At 66.2% G+C, this 16,715-nt stretch overlaps 1 protein-coding gene across 1 annotated transcript; it reads left to right on the top strand.

Annotated features, from left to right (window-relative positions):
- The first annotated feature begins 11,477 nt into the window (after positions 1-11,477).
- On the top strand, positions 11,478-16,585 carry PIPOX (pipecolic acid and sarcosine oxidase). Its single transcript, XM_059717242.1, has 8 exons — positions 11,478-11,630; positions 12,075-12,223; positions 13,791-14,004; positions 14,115-14,297; positions 14,527-14,679; positions 14,873-15,031; positions 15,212-15,287; positions 15,591-16,585. Exons 1-8 carry the CDS (start codon positions 11,505-11,507, stop codon positions 15,719-15,721), a joined length of 1,191 nt encoding a protein of 396 aa, XP_059573225.1. The 5' UTR covers positions 11,478-11,504; the 3' UTR covers positions 15,722-16,585.
- The last annotated feature ends 130 nt before the right edge of the window (positions 16,586-16,715 follow it).

Here is a 16,715-nt window from a genome sequence, read left to right on the forward strand (position 1 = left end):
GGGGAAGTCTCACCGCGTCATCCTGCCGGTGGCACGTTGTGCGCTGAGCCTCTGACCCCCTTGCACAGCAACCAGGGCCTGTGCCTTCAGCTGCGGGCAGGCTGCAGCGGTGTCCCCCCTGCGAGCCAGCCCTAGGGACTCCCAGCTCCTCTGTGCAAGAGCTCGGCCCTGCCTGGCCCAGTCTGAGTCAGGCTGCAGAGGGCACAGCCTGCCCGCAGCTCCTGTGAGCACCCGGCACTCTCCGAGGGGCTCGCCCGCCCGGGATGAGCAGGACCCACAGGTGTTGAGCGACAGAGGACCAGCAGATGCTCACTGCAAGTCCCAACTCCATGAGGACCTGGGCCCTTCCCCCGCTGACTGCTCTGTCCAGGGCCCAGCGCCAGGGAGAGACAAAGGCCTATCTCCCAACCCCAGCCGAAACCCCAGAAACCAGAGCTGGAGCTGACCCCTGGCCTCCTGCCATCAGCAGAGTTCAACCTGTGTCTCGGTGGAAGCCCGGCCGGGGTCCCTGCTAGTGCCTGAGCAGCGTGGGCCTCCAGGGTCACAGGGCCACGCTCTGCCATTGCCGGCGCTCGTGCGAGCAGCAGAAAATTGCTCCAGTTGGGGGGCAGCTCTAAGCCGTGCGTCATCCCCTGTGGGAGGAAGCGCTCTGCTGTTTCAATACAAAGTAAAGGCAGGAAAACAGCAGCTATTGTTCTACCATCAGTGTCGGCAATGCAGCCCCCACAGTCACCCTGCATGGGTGGAGGGCGAGGGGAGAGCGGGCGAGGCGCCGGCGGGCACGGCAAGCGGTGACGTTGGCAAGCGGCAGGAGAGAGGCGGCTTGGCAAGCCCAGATGCTGGAGAGCCCAGGGAGAGCCGGCGTCTCGCTCCCCTTGGTGCAGGCTGGGAGCTTTGCACACACCTGCACCACGCTTCCAACACTCAATACAACTTTGATCCTCGGCAGCTCCATAAATGTTTCATGCCACAAAGCTCGTGGAGGGGTGCGGAAGAGGAGCATTTTGAAGCCAAATTGAACTCTCCAATATTATGATATTCAAATACGTCTAATCTGCCTGACGCTTCCCACGTCGTGCGCCCAGACTGCTAATGAGGGGGAGCCGCCTTTCCAGAGGGACGGCGAGTTCAAAATAAAGCAAACAATCGATTGGCAAGAGCCCTTCAAAGCGTTAGTGAAGGGAAGTGATGGGAAGCTAAATGATGGCTGAATGCAAATCCGGCTCAACAAACAAGGCAACGAGGCAGGCCGCAGACGAGCGAGCAGCCCCCAGAGACTCCTGCAGGCGTGCACGGTACGCGTGCGTGCACGCGAGACAGCGCCTCGGCGTGTTCGCATCTGTCTGAAGCGCATGACAAGCTGAGGACTGAATTTAATTGAAGACCTCATCATTGTCCCCACTGCTGCACGGGCTGCGGCAGGGCCCCCGCCACTCTGTCTCGCTCTTGCTGTTGGTACTTCATTTGTTGCTCTTTTTTTTAAATGCCAATTCAAGCTGGACGACCCCAGAGCTGGGCAAGGCCTGTGGGAGGCTCTCGCCGGGGTAAAGCACGGCTTTTGGCAATAGCAGACACACTAGGGCAGACACCTTGCAACAGAGCCTGCAAAGGCTGAGGCTAGGCCGGTCTGTGCCCTGCAGGACCTCACCAGTCCTCCCGCAGCCTTGGCCGTACCAGGATCAGGCCCTGGCCTAGCTTGACCAGAGCTGTGCTGGGAAGCATGGAGCCAGGTGCCCCCCTTGCAGAGCCTGCATCAGCGTTGCTGTGTGTTAAAACCAAGAGGCCTGAGCAGCCCTGGCATTGCACCCCTTCAGCTTCCAGCCACGACAGCAAATCCCCAAGCCAGGAGAGCACCTGGGTGTCCCTGGTCGGGGGGGGATGAGCTGCAAGAAGCGCTACACGCAGGCACACACTTCCCTGACCTTCCCTCATCACCACCCGCCGGCTGCGCATCTCTGCACATCACCGCTTGCCAGCAGAGGCTCAGGGCAGGGTGCTGAGAGGCCGGGGAGCGGGGAGTGGCGGGGGGCAGGGACTGAGCAGCACCAGAGAATAAAGCTCGTCTCCAAGGTCAGAAGCAGCTGCTGCAATGGGTGCGGACCTGGCCCAGGTGCCAGAGACGTGTCAGGGCCAGGAGACAGGCTCAGAGGGAGCAGAGAGCAGCTGCGGGGCATCATGGGGGCTGAGCAGAGAGGCTGGGAAGCAGGGCTTGGGGCTGGGCTTGCGGATGAGGCTCGGGTGGGGCTGGGGCAGAGGATGGGGCTGCTGCGGGCTCCCGGCTGTGGGCAGGGCCCTGCTCCGGCCCTGGGCCCCGCTCCTGTCCTCTCCCGCTGGGCTGCAACGCCCTCCCCCACCCCAGGCCGAGCCAGTCCTGCCTGACCTCAATCCGGGCTGCAGCTGCCACTAATGCGCATTACAGCCATGCCCTGCCCTGTGCCCACACTCGCCCGGCGGGGAGCGGCCCCTGCCCTGGCCCGAGCGGGGCAGAGCCTGCCGGATCAGGCCCGTGCCCCCGGCCTCACCCCGTTTACCTGCAGAGGCCCCGGCTTTGCCCCCCGGCCCTGGGCACAGCGCAGCCGGGTAGGAGCCCAGCCGAGGCATAGCGTGGCCAGAGCCCCCAGCCCCCCAGGAGCCTAAATCCAAGGGCCAGGAAGGGAAAGCCATCTCCTTGCCCTCCTGATGGCACCTGGGGGGAGATGGGCTCGAGAGGCTCAAGAGCCAGGGGACAAGCAGCCCCCCACCTGCACCCCATCTCGTGATGCCAGGGATAATGGAGCCAGGAGTCCTGGAGCTGGGGGCAGGCGGGGGCAGCACAGAGGCTCACGCTGACTTGCACCAGCGTAATTAGGCCGCACCCGGCATCTTCCAGGCCTGGAGGATCGGCTGGGCCTCCCTCCCCCCTGAGCCCAGCTGCCGCTGCTTCCCTTCCTCCCGCTTCTGTCTGCCAGGGAGCCTCTCTAATTAGGCTCCTGGTACAACCCCTGTGCTCCTTATTGAGCCCGGCCTCATTAGCCGGAGCTTTCCGGCTCTCCCTGCCTGTGCAGGGTGGGGGGCTCGGCGCAGGGTTAACCCTGGCGTGCAGGGGCCAGGAGGCCCCCCATCTCCAGGCGGGGAGGAAAGAATGGCTCCACAAACTGGCCTCCCTTAGCAGAAAAGCCTGGTGCCGGCATGGAGCCAGCAGCGCCAGCCCCGCGTGGAGGCTTGTTTCCTCTGCTGCTCCCGACACAAATGAAAAAGGAGAAATGCGGCAGAAATCGGGGACTTTCCTCTGCGGGGAGCGGAGGGACCTGGTGCCCTGGCACAGCCTGCCGAGGGCTGCAGCTCTCTCTGGGCCTGGAACGAGCGGAGCCGCAGCTCCCGGCGCCAGCGGGCATGAGCTGGCTGCACCACGAGCCCGCAGGCTGCGGGTGCCAATGCTGCTATCAGTGCCAGGCCGGAGGTGGGCCCCTCCCATGCTGGAGAGCTCCCCCCTTTGCTGCCATGCGCTCCTGCTCCCCTTGGCCCGGCCCCGCTTCCTGCTGCAAGCCCCAGGCGTTGGCAGCAGGAAAGGAGAAAGGCGGCGCATTTGCATGGCCAGCGCGGGGCTGGCACCTCCAGGCTTGCTTGGCAGCGGGGTCTGGGCTCGCTGCCCAGCCTGGGCTGGCACAGAGGGGGCCCCGGCACTGCTTCACGTGGCTGCTCTCCCCTTCCCCCGCGGCCTGGCTTCCATCGCTGCCCAGCTCCCCGCGGTCACTTGGCCGGGGTTCAAGAGAATGAATGCAGGGAGGGGGAGGGAAAGCCCCTGGCTGGTCGGCCTCCCAGCACCATTCGTGTCCCAGGGTGGTCGTTTCTGCCAGCATGGCGTTGGGGCCTGCTCATAGCCGCATGGGCACGGTGCATGGCCCCTCCTCACTGGGGTAGAGCTGGCTCCTCTCTTCTAGGCCCGGCGGAGCCAGCTCAGATCCCAGGCTCGCTCCTGCCTCTTGCACCATCATGAAAATGGTGCAGCTCCGACTGCAAAGTCTTCGTGGAGCCCAGCAGGGCCCGGCCGGCCTGTGGTGTATCCCCGCGGGAGCCGGAGGGGCAGGCAGCTGCAGGGAGAAAACGCCCTGCATGTCCCTGAGCAGGGGCAGGCTGGGCAGCGGTGCCCGCGCCCGGGCCCCGGGGAGCTCAGGCAGAGGGTTGGCTTGCCACACGCTCCCTCGGCAGCAGGGACCTTCCCTTCCCCCCTGCTGCCTGGCATATGCCAAAATCCCCGGGGTGGGACAACATGGTGGTACCGCGGCAGGGCTGTGATGTCACAGGTCAGCAGTGATGTCACGGGCGAGCTGGGCCTGGACGGAAATCTTCCAAGAGGAGGCAGGCAGCTCAGTACACCAGACCTGCTCGTACGTACCAGATGTGCTCGTAGCCGGGCACCAATGGGAACTGCATGCACACGCACACCAGCACAAAGCACTCACACACATGCACACTCACAGAGTGTGCACACTTCGTCATCACATGCAGAGCACAGCAGCACATGGCCCTCACACACAGTGCACACATGGACCACACCAGCACATTGCACCTGCATGCGCATACACACACTGAGTGTACACACTTCATCGGCATAGACCACACCAGCACATGGCACTCATATACACACACATGTGCGCATTGCACGCGCTGTCATCATATACGACCTGCACCAACATATGGCGTGCATGCACATTTGCTTACACATGCACACACACTGAGTACACACACACACTTCATTGTCATATGCAGACCACACCATCATATGGCAAGTGCACACGCACACAAGTGCACGCGCTTTGCATACATCACCCAGAGCACAGCAGACCATGGCACGCCTGGGCACCCCCGCATGCATACCCACACGCCTTGCACCCTGTGCACTGGCACACACGACTGCAGGCAGCTCGCCTGCCCTGGCGCGCTCCCTCCCTCCTTCCCTGCGCCACGGGCCCATCAATCTGGCTGAGCCAGCGCCGCCGGTATTTCATTTTTATGGCACGGCTCTCCTGACCCTTGCGGCTTCTTTAGGAAGCCGATTTCTTGCAGCCATGAAACTCGCCTGCAGTTAATTTAAACCCAGGTCAAGAGGCCCATGCAGGGGACAAGAGAGGCCGGGGATATTTTTTCCCTACAGTCTCCTCTTTCTTGTTCTCTCCTGCTCCGAATTTATCAGCAGCAGAGCAGGTGCCAGCAGGCGGCCGGTGCTGAGGCTGCCGTGGCTCGGGGGACAGGAGAACGGGCATGGGGAGGATTAGCGAGTCGAGGCCTGGCTCCCCAAGGGCAGGCAGGGGCTAGGGCTGTGTTTGTAGGCAGCTGGGACCCAGGCAGGTCGCACAGAGCTGGGGGGAGGATGGAGCCTGCACCAACCTCATGCCTGCACGATGGGAACCCCCACCGGCTCCAGACCACCACCACACCTCCAGAGGCCCGGCTGCAGCAGCCTGTGCCCAGGAGCCCAGCATGGAGCAGGGGCCCAGCCACCCGTGCAGGGCTCCCAGGCCTGAGCTCTCTCAGCCCAGCGCCTGCCCCCCTGCACTGCACATCTTTTGGGCCCAAGCTCCTGGGGCGGCCGGAGTGGGCACCTGGTGTGGCCTTGTCCAGGGCGAGAGCTGGCAGCAGGATCCATAACCCCAAGCAGATTGTGGCTCATTCCTTACCGCCAGCCGGTGCTGCAGCCAGCTGGAGCAGAGCAGGTGATTGCCTGGGTCACCGCGGGCCGAAGCCATGCAGCTCAGGAGCTCAGCCCCGGCCCTTGCCCCTCGGCCGGAGCGAGCCTGTTGCAGGCGGGGGAGGCCGAGGTGCTCCTTGCGTGGTGCGCCGTGTCGTGGACCGCTCCCAGGGAGATGCCGCTCAGAGCCTCAGCTCCCGCCAGGCACTGGGGGAGGACTCCCCGCACCAAAGGCACCTGGCCCAAATGAAGCCACACCGCCCCAGCCCTGGGCCTGCCCCGGCTTTGCAGGGGACACTTGCACCTCCAAAACTAACTAAGCCAGAGAAGCGGTGGCTGACAATTGCCTTCCTGCTCCCCTGATGGGGGAGGTCCAGCCCTGCCTCCCTCTCACCTTTAGTCCCCGACCCCTTCCCCGTGCCCACAGCTGCCCCCAGGCGCAGCGTCGGCCTCAGCCCGAGGTCCCCGGGCACGGGCTGGGCAGTGGGGTGGGATGCACCCGTGCCCCACGGGTACCAGGACAGAGAGCATTTCTCAGCTGGCCGGATCTGGGAGCACCGGGTGGGTCGGAGCCGGGCTGCTGCGCTGGCGGGGCTCAGACAACGGAGTTCCCCGGGCCTCGGAGCCGAGACGTGCCCGACAGGGAGACAATCAATCTCTGGCTGGTGCCGGGTGCGTGACAGCGGGAGATTGCCGGCGAGGAGCCGTGGAAGCGGTGCGTGCCTGCGGCAGCTGCGGTAATTGGACAGGCTTGCCTATTGTCGGGGTAACCAGCTGCATGCGGCGGAGAGCTCACGTCGTTGGCCCGGCGGCCTCGGGCGGAGGAGCAAAGCCCCGGCAGGCCCAGCTCCAGCAAGCAGCACAGCCCGGAGCCCCTCGTCGCCCGAGTCTCCTGGCAGAGGGGGCGCAGGGAGTCCCGTGGGTTGCCTACGCCTGATGGGGCAGAGCCCAGTGCGTGCAAGGGCTCGGGTCGCTCCTCCAGCGCCCGGGCCAGCCGGATCTGGCCCCTGCCCCCCCGTGTCTCCCGTGCTGTGCACCCGGCGCCGGGGGCTGCGATTGCCTCCCGCTCCCCGTCATGCTTCGGGACTTTCCCCTTGCTTACAAACGTGATTAAGGCTCCGCGCTACCTAATCCATTACCGGGAGATTAGCAGGCGGGGCGGCGAAATAAATAATGATATTTAACATTTTGTAATAACAACAATTAACCGGTAAATAATGTCTCTTAAACCGCAAAAGCCAGAGCGAATTAATTCTTCTAATTAGCTGTCAGGGAACCAGAAACACGGGGCTCCGCACGCGTGTGCGTGCATGCGTGCGCGTGTCCCGGCTGCTCGCACCCAAGTCCCAGAGCTGCCCGTGGAGGGGGAGCCCCGGCCGTGGCGCACGCGGCGTCTCTCCCTGGCAGCCAGAGCCCTCGGCCACGTGTTCCCCGTGCCCGGCACGTCCCTGGCGCTCACACCCGACCGGGCACAAAGTCTGCCCAGTGAGCGACTCCCCACCGCGGCGCTGGTCCTTGCTTAGGGCACCGGAGACTGCCAGTCCCTTGCTCCACAAGTGGGGGGATGTCCCATCCCCAGGGCCCTGCTGCCGAGCCAGGCGGTGCCTCCAGAGCAAGGGGATGGATGCCGGGTACCCGCAGACAGGCTGGGGTCAGTGCACGAGATCCAGGCCAAGCCGCCTAGCTGGCCAGGGCACCAGGGTGGGCTGACCAGCGCCTGCCCGCAGCGGGGTGCTGCTGCCCGGGGATGCCCTGCCTGAGCAGTGCAGGGGCCTGGCGGCAGCGCTCCATGGCACAGAGACGCAGCGAAGAGTGGGGGAGCCGCGCCAGCCGGGAAGGACGAGGGGAGCAGCTGCTCGGAGCCGAGAGGAAAGGCCCGTGCGGGCTCTCTGGCAGGTCAGCAAGGGCCTTTCATCGCCAGCCTCGGAGGGGCACAGAGGGCAGTGGCACCCGTGGGAGCTGAGCGGGGAAGCGTGGGGGGAGCTCCCCCCAAGGGGAGACAAGACAGCTGCTGCCCACCGCCTCCCATGTGGATGGAGCCGCCCCGGGCGGCATGTGCTCGGCCTTGTGGCTGCCGGAGAACCGCGGCTTCCCAGCTCAGCCCGGCCAGGCTGCAACACAGGCTTATCCTAGGATCAGAGGAAATGAGGGTGGGAAGGGAGCTCAGGAGGTCCAACCCCTGCTCCAAGCAGGACCAGCCCCGACTACATCATCCCAGGCAAGGTTTGTCAACCCAGGTCTTAAATACCTCCAAGGATGGAGACTCCCACCTCTCTGGGTAACCTGTCCCAGTGCTTTTCTACTCTTCTCGGGAGACAGTGTTTCCTAATATCCAACCTCAACTTCCCTCGCTGCAGCTGGAGCCCATTGCTCCTTCTGTTGCCTGCCCCCACTGAGACCAGCCCAGCTCCATCCTCTGTGCAGCCCCCCTGTAGGGAGGTGAAGCTGCTATTCAATCCACCTCAGTCTTCTCTTCTGCAAACTAAATCAGCCCAGTTCCTTCAGCCTCTCCTCCTAAATCCTGTCCCCCAGCCCCCCAACCACGTTCGTTGCCCTCCGCTGGACTCTCTCCAACTTGTCCATGTCCTTTCTGCAGTGGGGGCCCACAGCTGGACACGGGACTCCTGACATGGCCTCCCCCATACCGAACAGAGGGGGAAATCACTGCCCTCGATCTGCTGGCACTGCTCCTACCAATGCAGCCCCGTAGCCGTTGGCCTTCTTGGCGACAAGGGCTTCCTGAGCATCATCCCCACCTGCTTCCCTGAACGATGCATCTGCTGGCGATGGACACCCCGAGCCCCTCTCCTGTCCCCTCCCGCCAGCGTGCAGCGTCCCCTGGGCTCTGACCACCTCCGACCTGCCCCATGGGGCTTCTCCTCCTTGGCTTTTCTTTTCTCCTGCCACAAATGAAAAGATACACACGCTTCAGATCAATGGTGAAGCCAAGCGCTGGCAGCTCCGGGCGGGCGCCGCGGCGGCACAGGCAGGGGAATACGCTGCCAGTTGCTGCTTTCCGGGGATCAAACGCAGTTTGCAGAATCCTTTGCATGTATTATTCATCCCATCAGTGAGACACAGGCGTCTCGGCGCTACCAGGGTTTTTATATAGATATCAAAAAAGGGGGAAAAACCCACAACGGCCCCTGCGCCCCGCAGTCCCCAGTTCCAGCACCAGCCTGCTGCAGACCCCTCATCCTTTCCTCGAGAAGGGGCCTGGCGCTGACGCAGGAGCAGGCTCTCATGCAAGGCCCTAAATCACCGGCTGTCTCAGGGAGAAAAATGGCTACAAAATACTTTATGGATGTAATAAACGGCAGCGGAAAAGCCCGTTTCCTTTGGGGCGGGCAGCACGGCTCCGTGAGCTGCAGACGGATGGGCTCTCGCAGCTGCGGAAGGGACTGAGAGCGGCACCGGGCAGCGCCGGGGGTAGGGAACGACCTGCAGCGCCGCAGGAGCCCCCCGAAGTGAGCGGGAGCTGCCACAGGCTCCTCCTGTGCCCCGGCCCCTGGGTGGCAGGAGCAGGTGGCAGGAGCTGCTTGGAGCCTTGCAACATTGCTGGCAGCGATGGGCCCATTTCCCTGCCTGCAGGAGAAGGCAGAGGCCGGTGGGGGCCCCAGACAGCGAGTGCTACCACCCTAGGGCCAAGTCTTTGCCTGGCCTCCAGAGAAGGGATGTTCTGTGCCCGGAAAGCTGAGGTCAAGGAGGCTTTGCCCAGAGCCCCACGTGCCCTGGGTCCAGCCCTGGTTGGAGCGGCTCAAGGAAGAGAGAGCAGGCCGGGAGCTGCCCCGGCACGTCCCATCACCAGGCTTGGCCGGGCCTAGGGGCTGCCTCCAGCCCCCTCCACAGCTGCTGGCACATGCCCCAGGTTGCCCCTGCACCAGCACCCAGCAGGAGCCGGCCCTGGGCACCTGCCAGCTGGTGCCTAGACCCACCTAGAGCAGAGATGCCGGCGCCCGCCCCCCAAAGCCGGTGCTTGGCGGCCTGCCCTCCTGCCTGGAGGGGCTGGAAAGAAGCAGCAATAGCTGCTCTGTGCTCAGGCTAAAAATACCCGCAGCTACAAAGCGGCAGGAAGGAGATGAAAGGCACGAAAGGGAGGCCGGCAGCGCGCCATTAGGAGCGGATCGGCTGCCTGCCACCAAAGTGCCCGAGCAAACGCCATGCCCGACCCCCTGGCCGGTGGGGGGGCACAGCGGGTAAAAGCCCCTCGGCCCCCTGCCCGAGGGCCAGCCACCTCCGTGTGCCAGGCCCGTGGGTCTGCACGTGGCTGGAGGCAGCATGGGGCGGGTGCCGGGCCGGCTGGCGGTGCCAGCACCGGGGCATCGCTCATGAGCTCTTCGGTTCCAGCAAACAGACGAGCGCAAGCCCTGCAGCCCGCGTGGATGCGGGGGGTGTCGGGCGAGGCCAGGGGGTTATTCCCCCTGCCACTGCCCCCAGCCCAGGAGCAGGCTGACCCCAGCGCCGTGCAGGCCCAGAGCCTCCGGGGGGATGCGGGATCCCGGGGCGGCCCCCAGAGCCGCAGCTGCAGCCACACGGAGGGCGAGGGAGCCCCCCGCCTCCACCGGCAATTAAACCCGCGCCTGTTTCTGGAGACAAATTGGAAAATGAGCCTCAGCCGCTGCTCGGCGCACAGCGAGCCCCGCACCCGCGCCACTCGCTGCCGTCGCCAGCTCAATTACGCCGCGCATCGCCTGATTAAGATGTTGATGTGTAAACAGCGCGGAGTCCCCGGGGAGCCGCGTGGGCAGGGCCGCCTGCCGGGGGCTGCATGGCTCTGGAGCCCCCTCCCCAGCCCGGCGGGGGGCCACCGCCTCCCCAGCCAGGGGCTCGGGCCGCGTGGGCCCTGCTCCTCTCCAGGATGGGGAGAGGAAGGGCCCAGCCGGCTGCACGGTGGAAGGGCTCTGCCTGCCCCTGCCAGCCCCGGGGCAGGGGCCCGATGCCAACGGGGGGCACGCGGCAAATGACAATGCCCCCAGGCACGCAGCAAGCCGTCCGCAGAAATTGCCTTCCCCGCAGGCTTTCACTTATCTCATTATCCAGCTCCTAATGTGCTTCCCCCCCTGCTCCCCGCGCTCGCTCGGTGCAGAATCTTATTAGCGACTTCGCAGCGGCGAGGGCACCGTCATCTCGCCCCCTCCAGCGTTCATTACCTTCTCTAATAAAGGCAATCACTGTCATGACGGGCGCAGCAGCAAGGCACTGCTGCAGCGCGGTGATCGCGCAGGGGAGCTGCCTGCGGGTGACCCCAGCAGGCCCACAGCCCCCCGGGCCGGGCAGCGGGGTAGCACTCGCCCTGGCAGAGCCCCCAGACCCGGGCTTGATGGAGCCCAGAGTCCTGGAAAGGCAGCAATGCCACGGGCAGCGCCTCCAGCCCTGGCTCCTCTCCCTCTCTCCTGGGGTTGCCCCCTGCGTGGGCGTGGGTGAGGTTTTCCTCCCTTGGCAGTAACTCCATCCCTTGGCCTCATGCTCTCTGGGCCCATAAATCACAGGCTGGGCCCCGGGTGGGCAGCGCAGGGCTGGGCATCTCCTGCGCCAGCTGCTGCTTGCTGCTGCCCTGATGGTTACAAACGCAGCATGTTAATGCCGGGAAGGACCAAAATAAATCAAGCTGCTCTGCAGGCTGGCGGCCGAGGGTGGCTGCAGCTCCCTTGCCCCAGCGGGTGCCCTCTGGGTGCCGCAGCAGGCCCCTCCATCCCCACGGTCACAGACACGGGGCCTCCCATGTGCTCGGAGCCACGTGGGGCCAGAGAGGGGGGGACCAGCCAAGCCAGTGGTTAACTTTGGCCCGGACCTTGGCCCCACTCCCGCCCCTTGGCCCGGCGCCCAGGGCCTGAACATGGCTGCTCCGAGCTCGGCCGGCAGCTCCCTGTACGATGCCATCGTCGTGGGCGCAGGGATCCAGGGCTCCTTCACCGCCTACCACCTTGCCAAGCAGGGCAGGAGGGCCTTGCTGCTGGAGCAGGTACCAGCCCCCCGGACCCCCCTGCCTGGGACCCCCGCGAGCGGGACAGGCTCCGGGCCGGGGGAAGCTGGAGCAGGAGCTGACCGGTCTGGTGCCGAACCCCGCGGGCTCCCAGCTGGCCCAGAGCCGTGCCAAGGCTCGGAGGCTCCTCAACCCCCGTGAAAGGGCTTAGAGCCATGTGCCTGACGTCCCGCGCCCGTCTCGGGGGGACAAGCGGCTCCCTCTCTCTGCTGATGCAGGGGCTTTGGCAGAGCTCCCAGAGGAGGGCGGCTCGAACCCAGCAGCTGGGGCTCGCTCGCTGCAGCTGGCCCGGGGCCCAGGCTGGATGGCAGGTGCCCCGCGGCAGGGAGAGGCTGGGACTCGCAGGGGGGAGGACGTTGGGACCCCTGCCCCACTCCCCGCCGGCCCACCGCCCACTAAGGCTGCTCTCCTCTGTGCCGGCAGTTCCCCCTCCCTCATTCCCGGGGCAGCTCCCACGGGCAGAGCCGCATCATCCGCAGCACCTACCCGCAGCCGCACTACGCCCGCATGATGCCCGAGTGCTACCGGCTCTGGGCGCAGCTGGAAGCAGAGGCGGGCACCCAGCTCTACAGGTGAGAGCAGACGCGCCCAGGGGCAGGAGCAGCCGGTCAAGCTGGGGCCATTTCGCCCTCTCCGGGGTCCCATCCAGCCACGGCCATGGATGGGTGCCCTGCACCCCCTGCATGTGCTAGGATGCTTTCCAGCCCGGCGGGCAGAGGGCCCGGCAGCCTGGCCTCCCTGGCCCCGCAGGTCTCTGCCCACCCCAGGCTCTGGTTTTGTTCAGTTTTTTAAATGAAAACACACCAAACCACCCCATTTCTGATATGCAAATGTCGCCTCCTCCAATCAAGGGGCTCGCTTGCCCCTTGGGCTTGGGGTCTGTGCCGTGGCATCCTGCCCCCCAGCCTGGCACTGGCCTGCCCTGTGACTGGGGCAGCCCCTTGCCCGCTCACCTGCAGGACAGCCCCTAGCCTGGGCCAAGCTGCTGCTGGAAGACCCCCGCAGGGGGCAAAGCCAGAGGCCTCACCTGTCCCCAGACACACCTGGAGGTGTGCCCGAGGGGTGCAGCCATGCCCACCTCTGCCCATTGCCTGTGCCATGCTGCCAGCCCCAGCCCCCGACGGCCCACACGGCCTCCAGAACGACCGGCCCAGGCTCCCCGAGCTCATTTGTAGCCGAAGCCGGAGCCGAGGATCAGCATCCAGGGCACTGACTCGGGCTCCCCCCCATCCTCCATGCCCTGAGCTCCTGCCCGCGGCTGGCCTGGGCCCCCTGGAAAGGGCTGGACCCCGGGCAGGATCGGGCCCACCAGCCCGCGCCGATCCCCGCTGGGAGCTGCGGCACGCTGCCTGGCAGAACAAGACAGATTGGGACAGTGCGTAATTTATTTGACTCTATAAAGGAAGAGCCATTAAGGAAATAAGCATGGAAATGATTCTCCGTCTACTGGGGTCATGGCTAATAGAGCTATCCATCTCGGCAGGCGGGCGCAAGGAGGCAGCCCTTGCGGTGGGGATGGGCCGCCCGGCTCCCTGCCTCCCTCCTTGCCCGGGGCGGGTGCTGAGCCCTGGGCTGGTCTGCCCGGTCCAGAGGGCAGAGCCGGACACCTGGGTCCCTGGGAGCGCAGCTGCTGGCACAGGGCCTGGCCGGCCGGGATCAGAGCCATGCAGAGCTGCAAGGCAGAGCCGGCCTCTCCTGGCACGGCCACGGCCACAGCCGCTGTCCTCGGCCCCGGGGGCATCACCCGCTCTGGGGACCGGGGCCAGGACACCTGGGGTCTTTCCCTGGCCCTGGGCAGGGCCCCGGCGGGAGGGCAGGGGTCGTGACACTGCTCTTCTCGGACGCAGCCTGGGATGGGAGCGGGCAGTACCCTGCCCCCGGGAACACCCTGCCCTGCTGGGAGATGGGCCCCAGGCGAGGCACCCGGGGCAGCGGTGCACATGCAGCCCCCAGTTGGCCAGCCGTCCTGGTGCGGCAGCCCTGAAATGCTGCGAGGTCGAGCCCCCCGCTTGCAAGGGCTTCACTCCTCTGTGATGAAACCCGGGCGAGAGGAAATGGGGGCAGGCTCCAGACCTCCTCCCCCGGGCCCGGGCAGGAGGCTGCTCTGGGTGATGCCCAGCTCTGCTCTCCCCCACGCAGGCGGACGGGGCTGCTGGTGCTGGGGGCGGAGGGCAGCCCAGCCTTCGGGGCCTGCCTGCAGAGCCTGGCCCAGCACCGCGTGCCCGGAGAGCTGCTGTCGGCGCAGGAGCTTCCCCGGTGCTTCCCCGGCGTGCGGGCGTACCGCGGGGAGACGGCCGTGTTCGAGCCCACCGCAGGCGTGCTCCGCGCGGACAAGGCACTGCGGGCTGTGCAGGTGGGGCAGGGGGAGTTACCCCTGGGCAAGGCTGGCCTCGGCTCCCTCTGCCCCATCCTGGGACAAGGGGTGGCTGTGAGGGGCTGAACCCCGGTCTGTGCCTGGTCCAGGACCTGTTCCTCCAGGCCGGCGGGGCCCTGCGGGATGGCGAGAAGGTGGTTGCCATCGAGCCAGGGCCCGTGGTGACCGTGAGAACCAGCGCAGGGGTGCACCGGGCCGGGAGCCTGGTGATCACTGCCGGGCCATGGACCAACAAGCTTCTGGCCCTGCTGGGGCTGCAGCTGCCCCTCCAGGTGAGAGCGGTGCCCGGGCAGCCAGGGCTGCACTGGGGGAGTCGCCGGGCTGCTACTTGCACCAGCACCCATCTGCAGCCTGGCCACACGCGTGGCTGCACGTGTGTTGCACGTGGCCCTGCTGTGCCTGGGGTGGAGGGCGTCTGCCTCACCTGCTGCAGCTGGGAGCACGGGGAGCTTGCAGCTGGGACGCCCCTGCCCCAGTAACCGCTGCGCCCTCCTGCCCCAGCCCCTGCGTGTCAGCGTGTGCTACTGGAAGGAGAAGGTGCCCGGGACCTACGGGAGCCCCGCGGGCTTCCCCTGCTTCCTGAGCCTCAGCACCAGCCAGACGCCCCACGACATCTATGGGCTGCCGGCCAGCGAGTACCCGGGGATGGTGAAGGTGAGCACGGCTGGGAACGCACACACACATGTGGACACGTGCAGAGGCACACTGCACATGCACAGGAGAGGGGACCCACACATGTGCACAAGTGCAGCACACACATGCACATGTGTGCTCACAAACACACCGCTAGTGGCACACACTCAGTTGGGGCTGTCCGTGATGTGAATGTCTCGCTGCTCGCCGCCAGGTCTGCTACCACCACGGCCGCCCCGTGGACCCCGACGAGCGGGACCGGGAGCCCGAGGGCTCGGCCCCGCCCGACATCCAGATCCTGCGCAGCTTCGTCGGCCAGTACCTGCCCGGCTTGGAGCCCGAGCCGGCGGTGGTGGAGAGCTGCATGTACACGGTAAGGGGCGCTGGTAGGGGCAGGCCGCGGGCAGCTCCCCCCAGCTCAGGTGGGCACTGGCCCGTGCACAGACCTCACCCTCAGACCCAAGTCCAGGGTCAAGGGCGGCCGGAGCTGGGATAGGACCCAGGAGTCCGGGCTCCCAGCAACCCCCTTGCTTTGACCCACTGGACCCTGCAGATCACCCCGGATGAGGACTTTGTGCTGGACCGGCACCCCCAGTTCAGCAACATCGTGATCGGAGCTGGCTTCTCAGGTAAGTGGGGTGGGTGCCACAGCTGGGCACCCTGAGGGGCACAGACAGCTCCCTCCTGGGCCAGGCACCCCCTTCCCTGCTCCAGGACACCCCCAAATGTGTCCCCATGCCGGGCACTGGGACCACCACCACCCACTCCACCCAGCCACAGGGCAGAGCAGCTCCAGGCTCCCCTACGGGCAAGGGCAGGGGCAGTGCCTGGGACACTGTGGGCAGGGGGGAGGGCAGGACACATGGGGTAGCCAATGGCACTGGGGGGCTATTCCCACCTCTGGCGTCTCCGCTCTCCTCCTCTCTGCGCAGGCCACGGGTTCAAGCTGGCGCCGGTCGTCGGGAAGGTCCTGTGCGAGCTGAGCCTGGGGCAGGCGCCGTCCTGCGACACGGAGCCGTTCCGGATCCAGCGCTTCCCCGGCCAGCGCCGGGCGGCCCTGTAGGGCTTCACGGACCGCCAGGAGCCACTGCCCAGCCCAGGGACCCGCAGAGGAGGCCCCGAGACACCTGGTGCCCCCACGGGAAGCTGGAGGACGACGCTGCCCTGGAGCCCTGCCTGCCCACGTGAAACTGCCCCTGCCTGCCTATCTCTGCCTGCATCCGGGGCCGGCCGGAGCAGCCGCCTGGAGCACAGGACACATCCAGCACGGCGGGCTGGGCTCCAGATGGGCCGTGGGCCCAGCTCGCTCCACCAGCGCCAGGCCCAGAGCAAAGGTGCCAAGAGCAACAAACCCCGTCCAGGCCCCGGGGCTGCTCCAGGCCCTGGCAGGGACCTGGAGCCTCAGCCCGCGGGGCTGGGAGCTCCCCGAGGCGGGTGGGTGGGTGTGTGAGGGGGTGGGGGGCACTGGAAAGGGCTCCGGCACAGGGTCATGCAATGCTCAGGCCTGGTCTAGGACCGGGACCTCGGGCAGCTCCCTGCTCGTCCAGCCCCGGGGCTCCCAGCCGACTCCGGCGCCCGTGTCCTAGGCAGGTGGGCAGCAGGACAACCAGGGGCTGTGGCCGGGACGGGCGCAGCGCTGAGCCCCCTGCTTCACCTGGGTAGATACCGAGTGCTCGGTGCTGGGCATGGAGCTGGGGGGATGCACCAGGTACCCCAGGGCTGGCGCTGGCTCCAGGCTCTGCAGGGAGCCCGAGCCCTGTCCCCTGCCAGCACCCGGAGCTGGCGCCTCCCCGGCACTGCCGTCTGCCGTGGCGGGGTGCGTCCACGCCAGACCCTCAATAAAGTGCGTGGCCAGACTCACGAGGACGGAGCCGTCCTGGCAGGGAGAGATGCTGCGTCGAAGCAAGTGAAATGTTTTAATGTTAAATGTGCCGTTTCATTATCATTAGATCGCCTGCACTTAATGAGAGCGCATTAGCGCGGCGTTGGCGCGGCGGTGCCCGGGGCTGCGGCTGCCCAATTTGTTTGAGAGCTCACAGCCAGCTCTTCCCTGGGCA

The sequence above is a fragment of the Alligator mississippiensis genome, chromosome 14 (genome assembly GCF_030867095.1).
Source record: "Alligator mississippiensis isolate rAllMis1 chromosome 14, rAllMis1, whole genome shotgun sequence".
NCBI classification, from domain to species: Eukaryota; Metazoa; Chordata; order Crocodylia; family Alligatoridae; genus Alligator; species Alligator mississippiensis.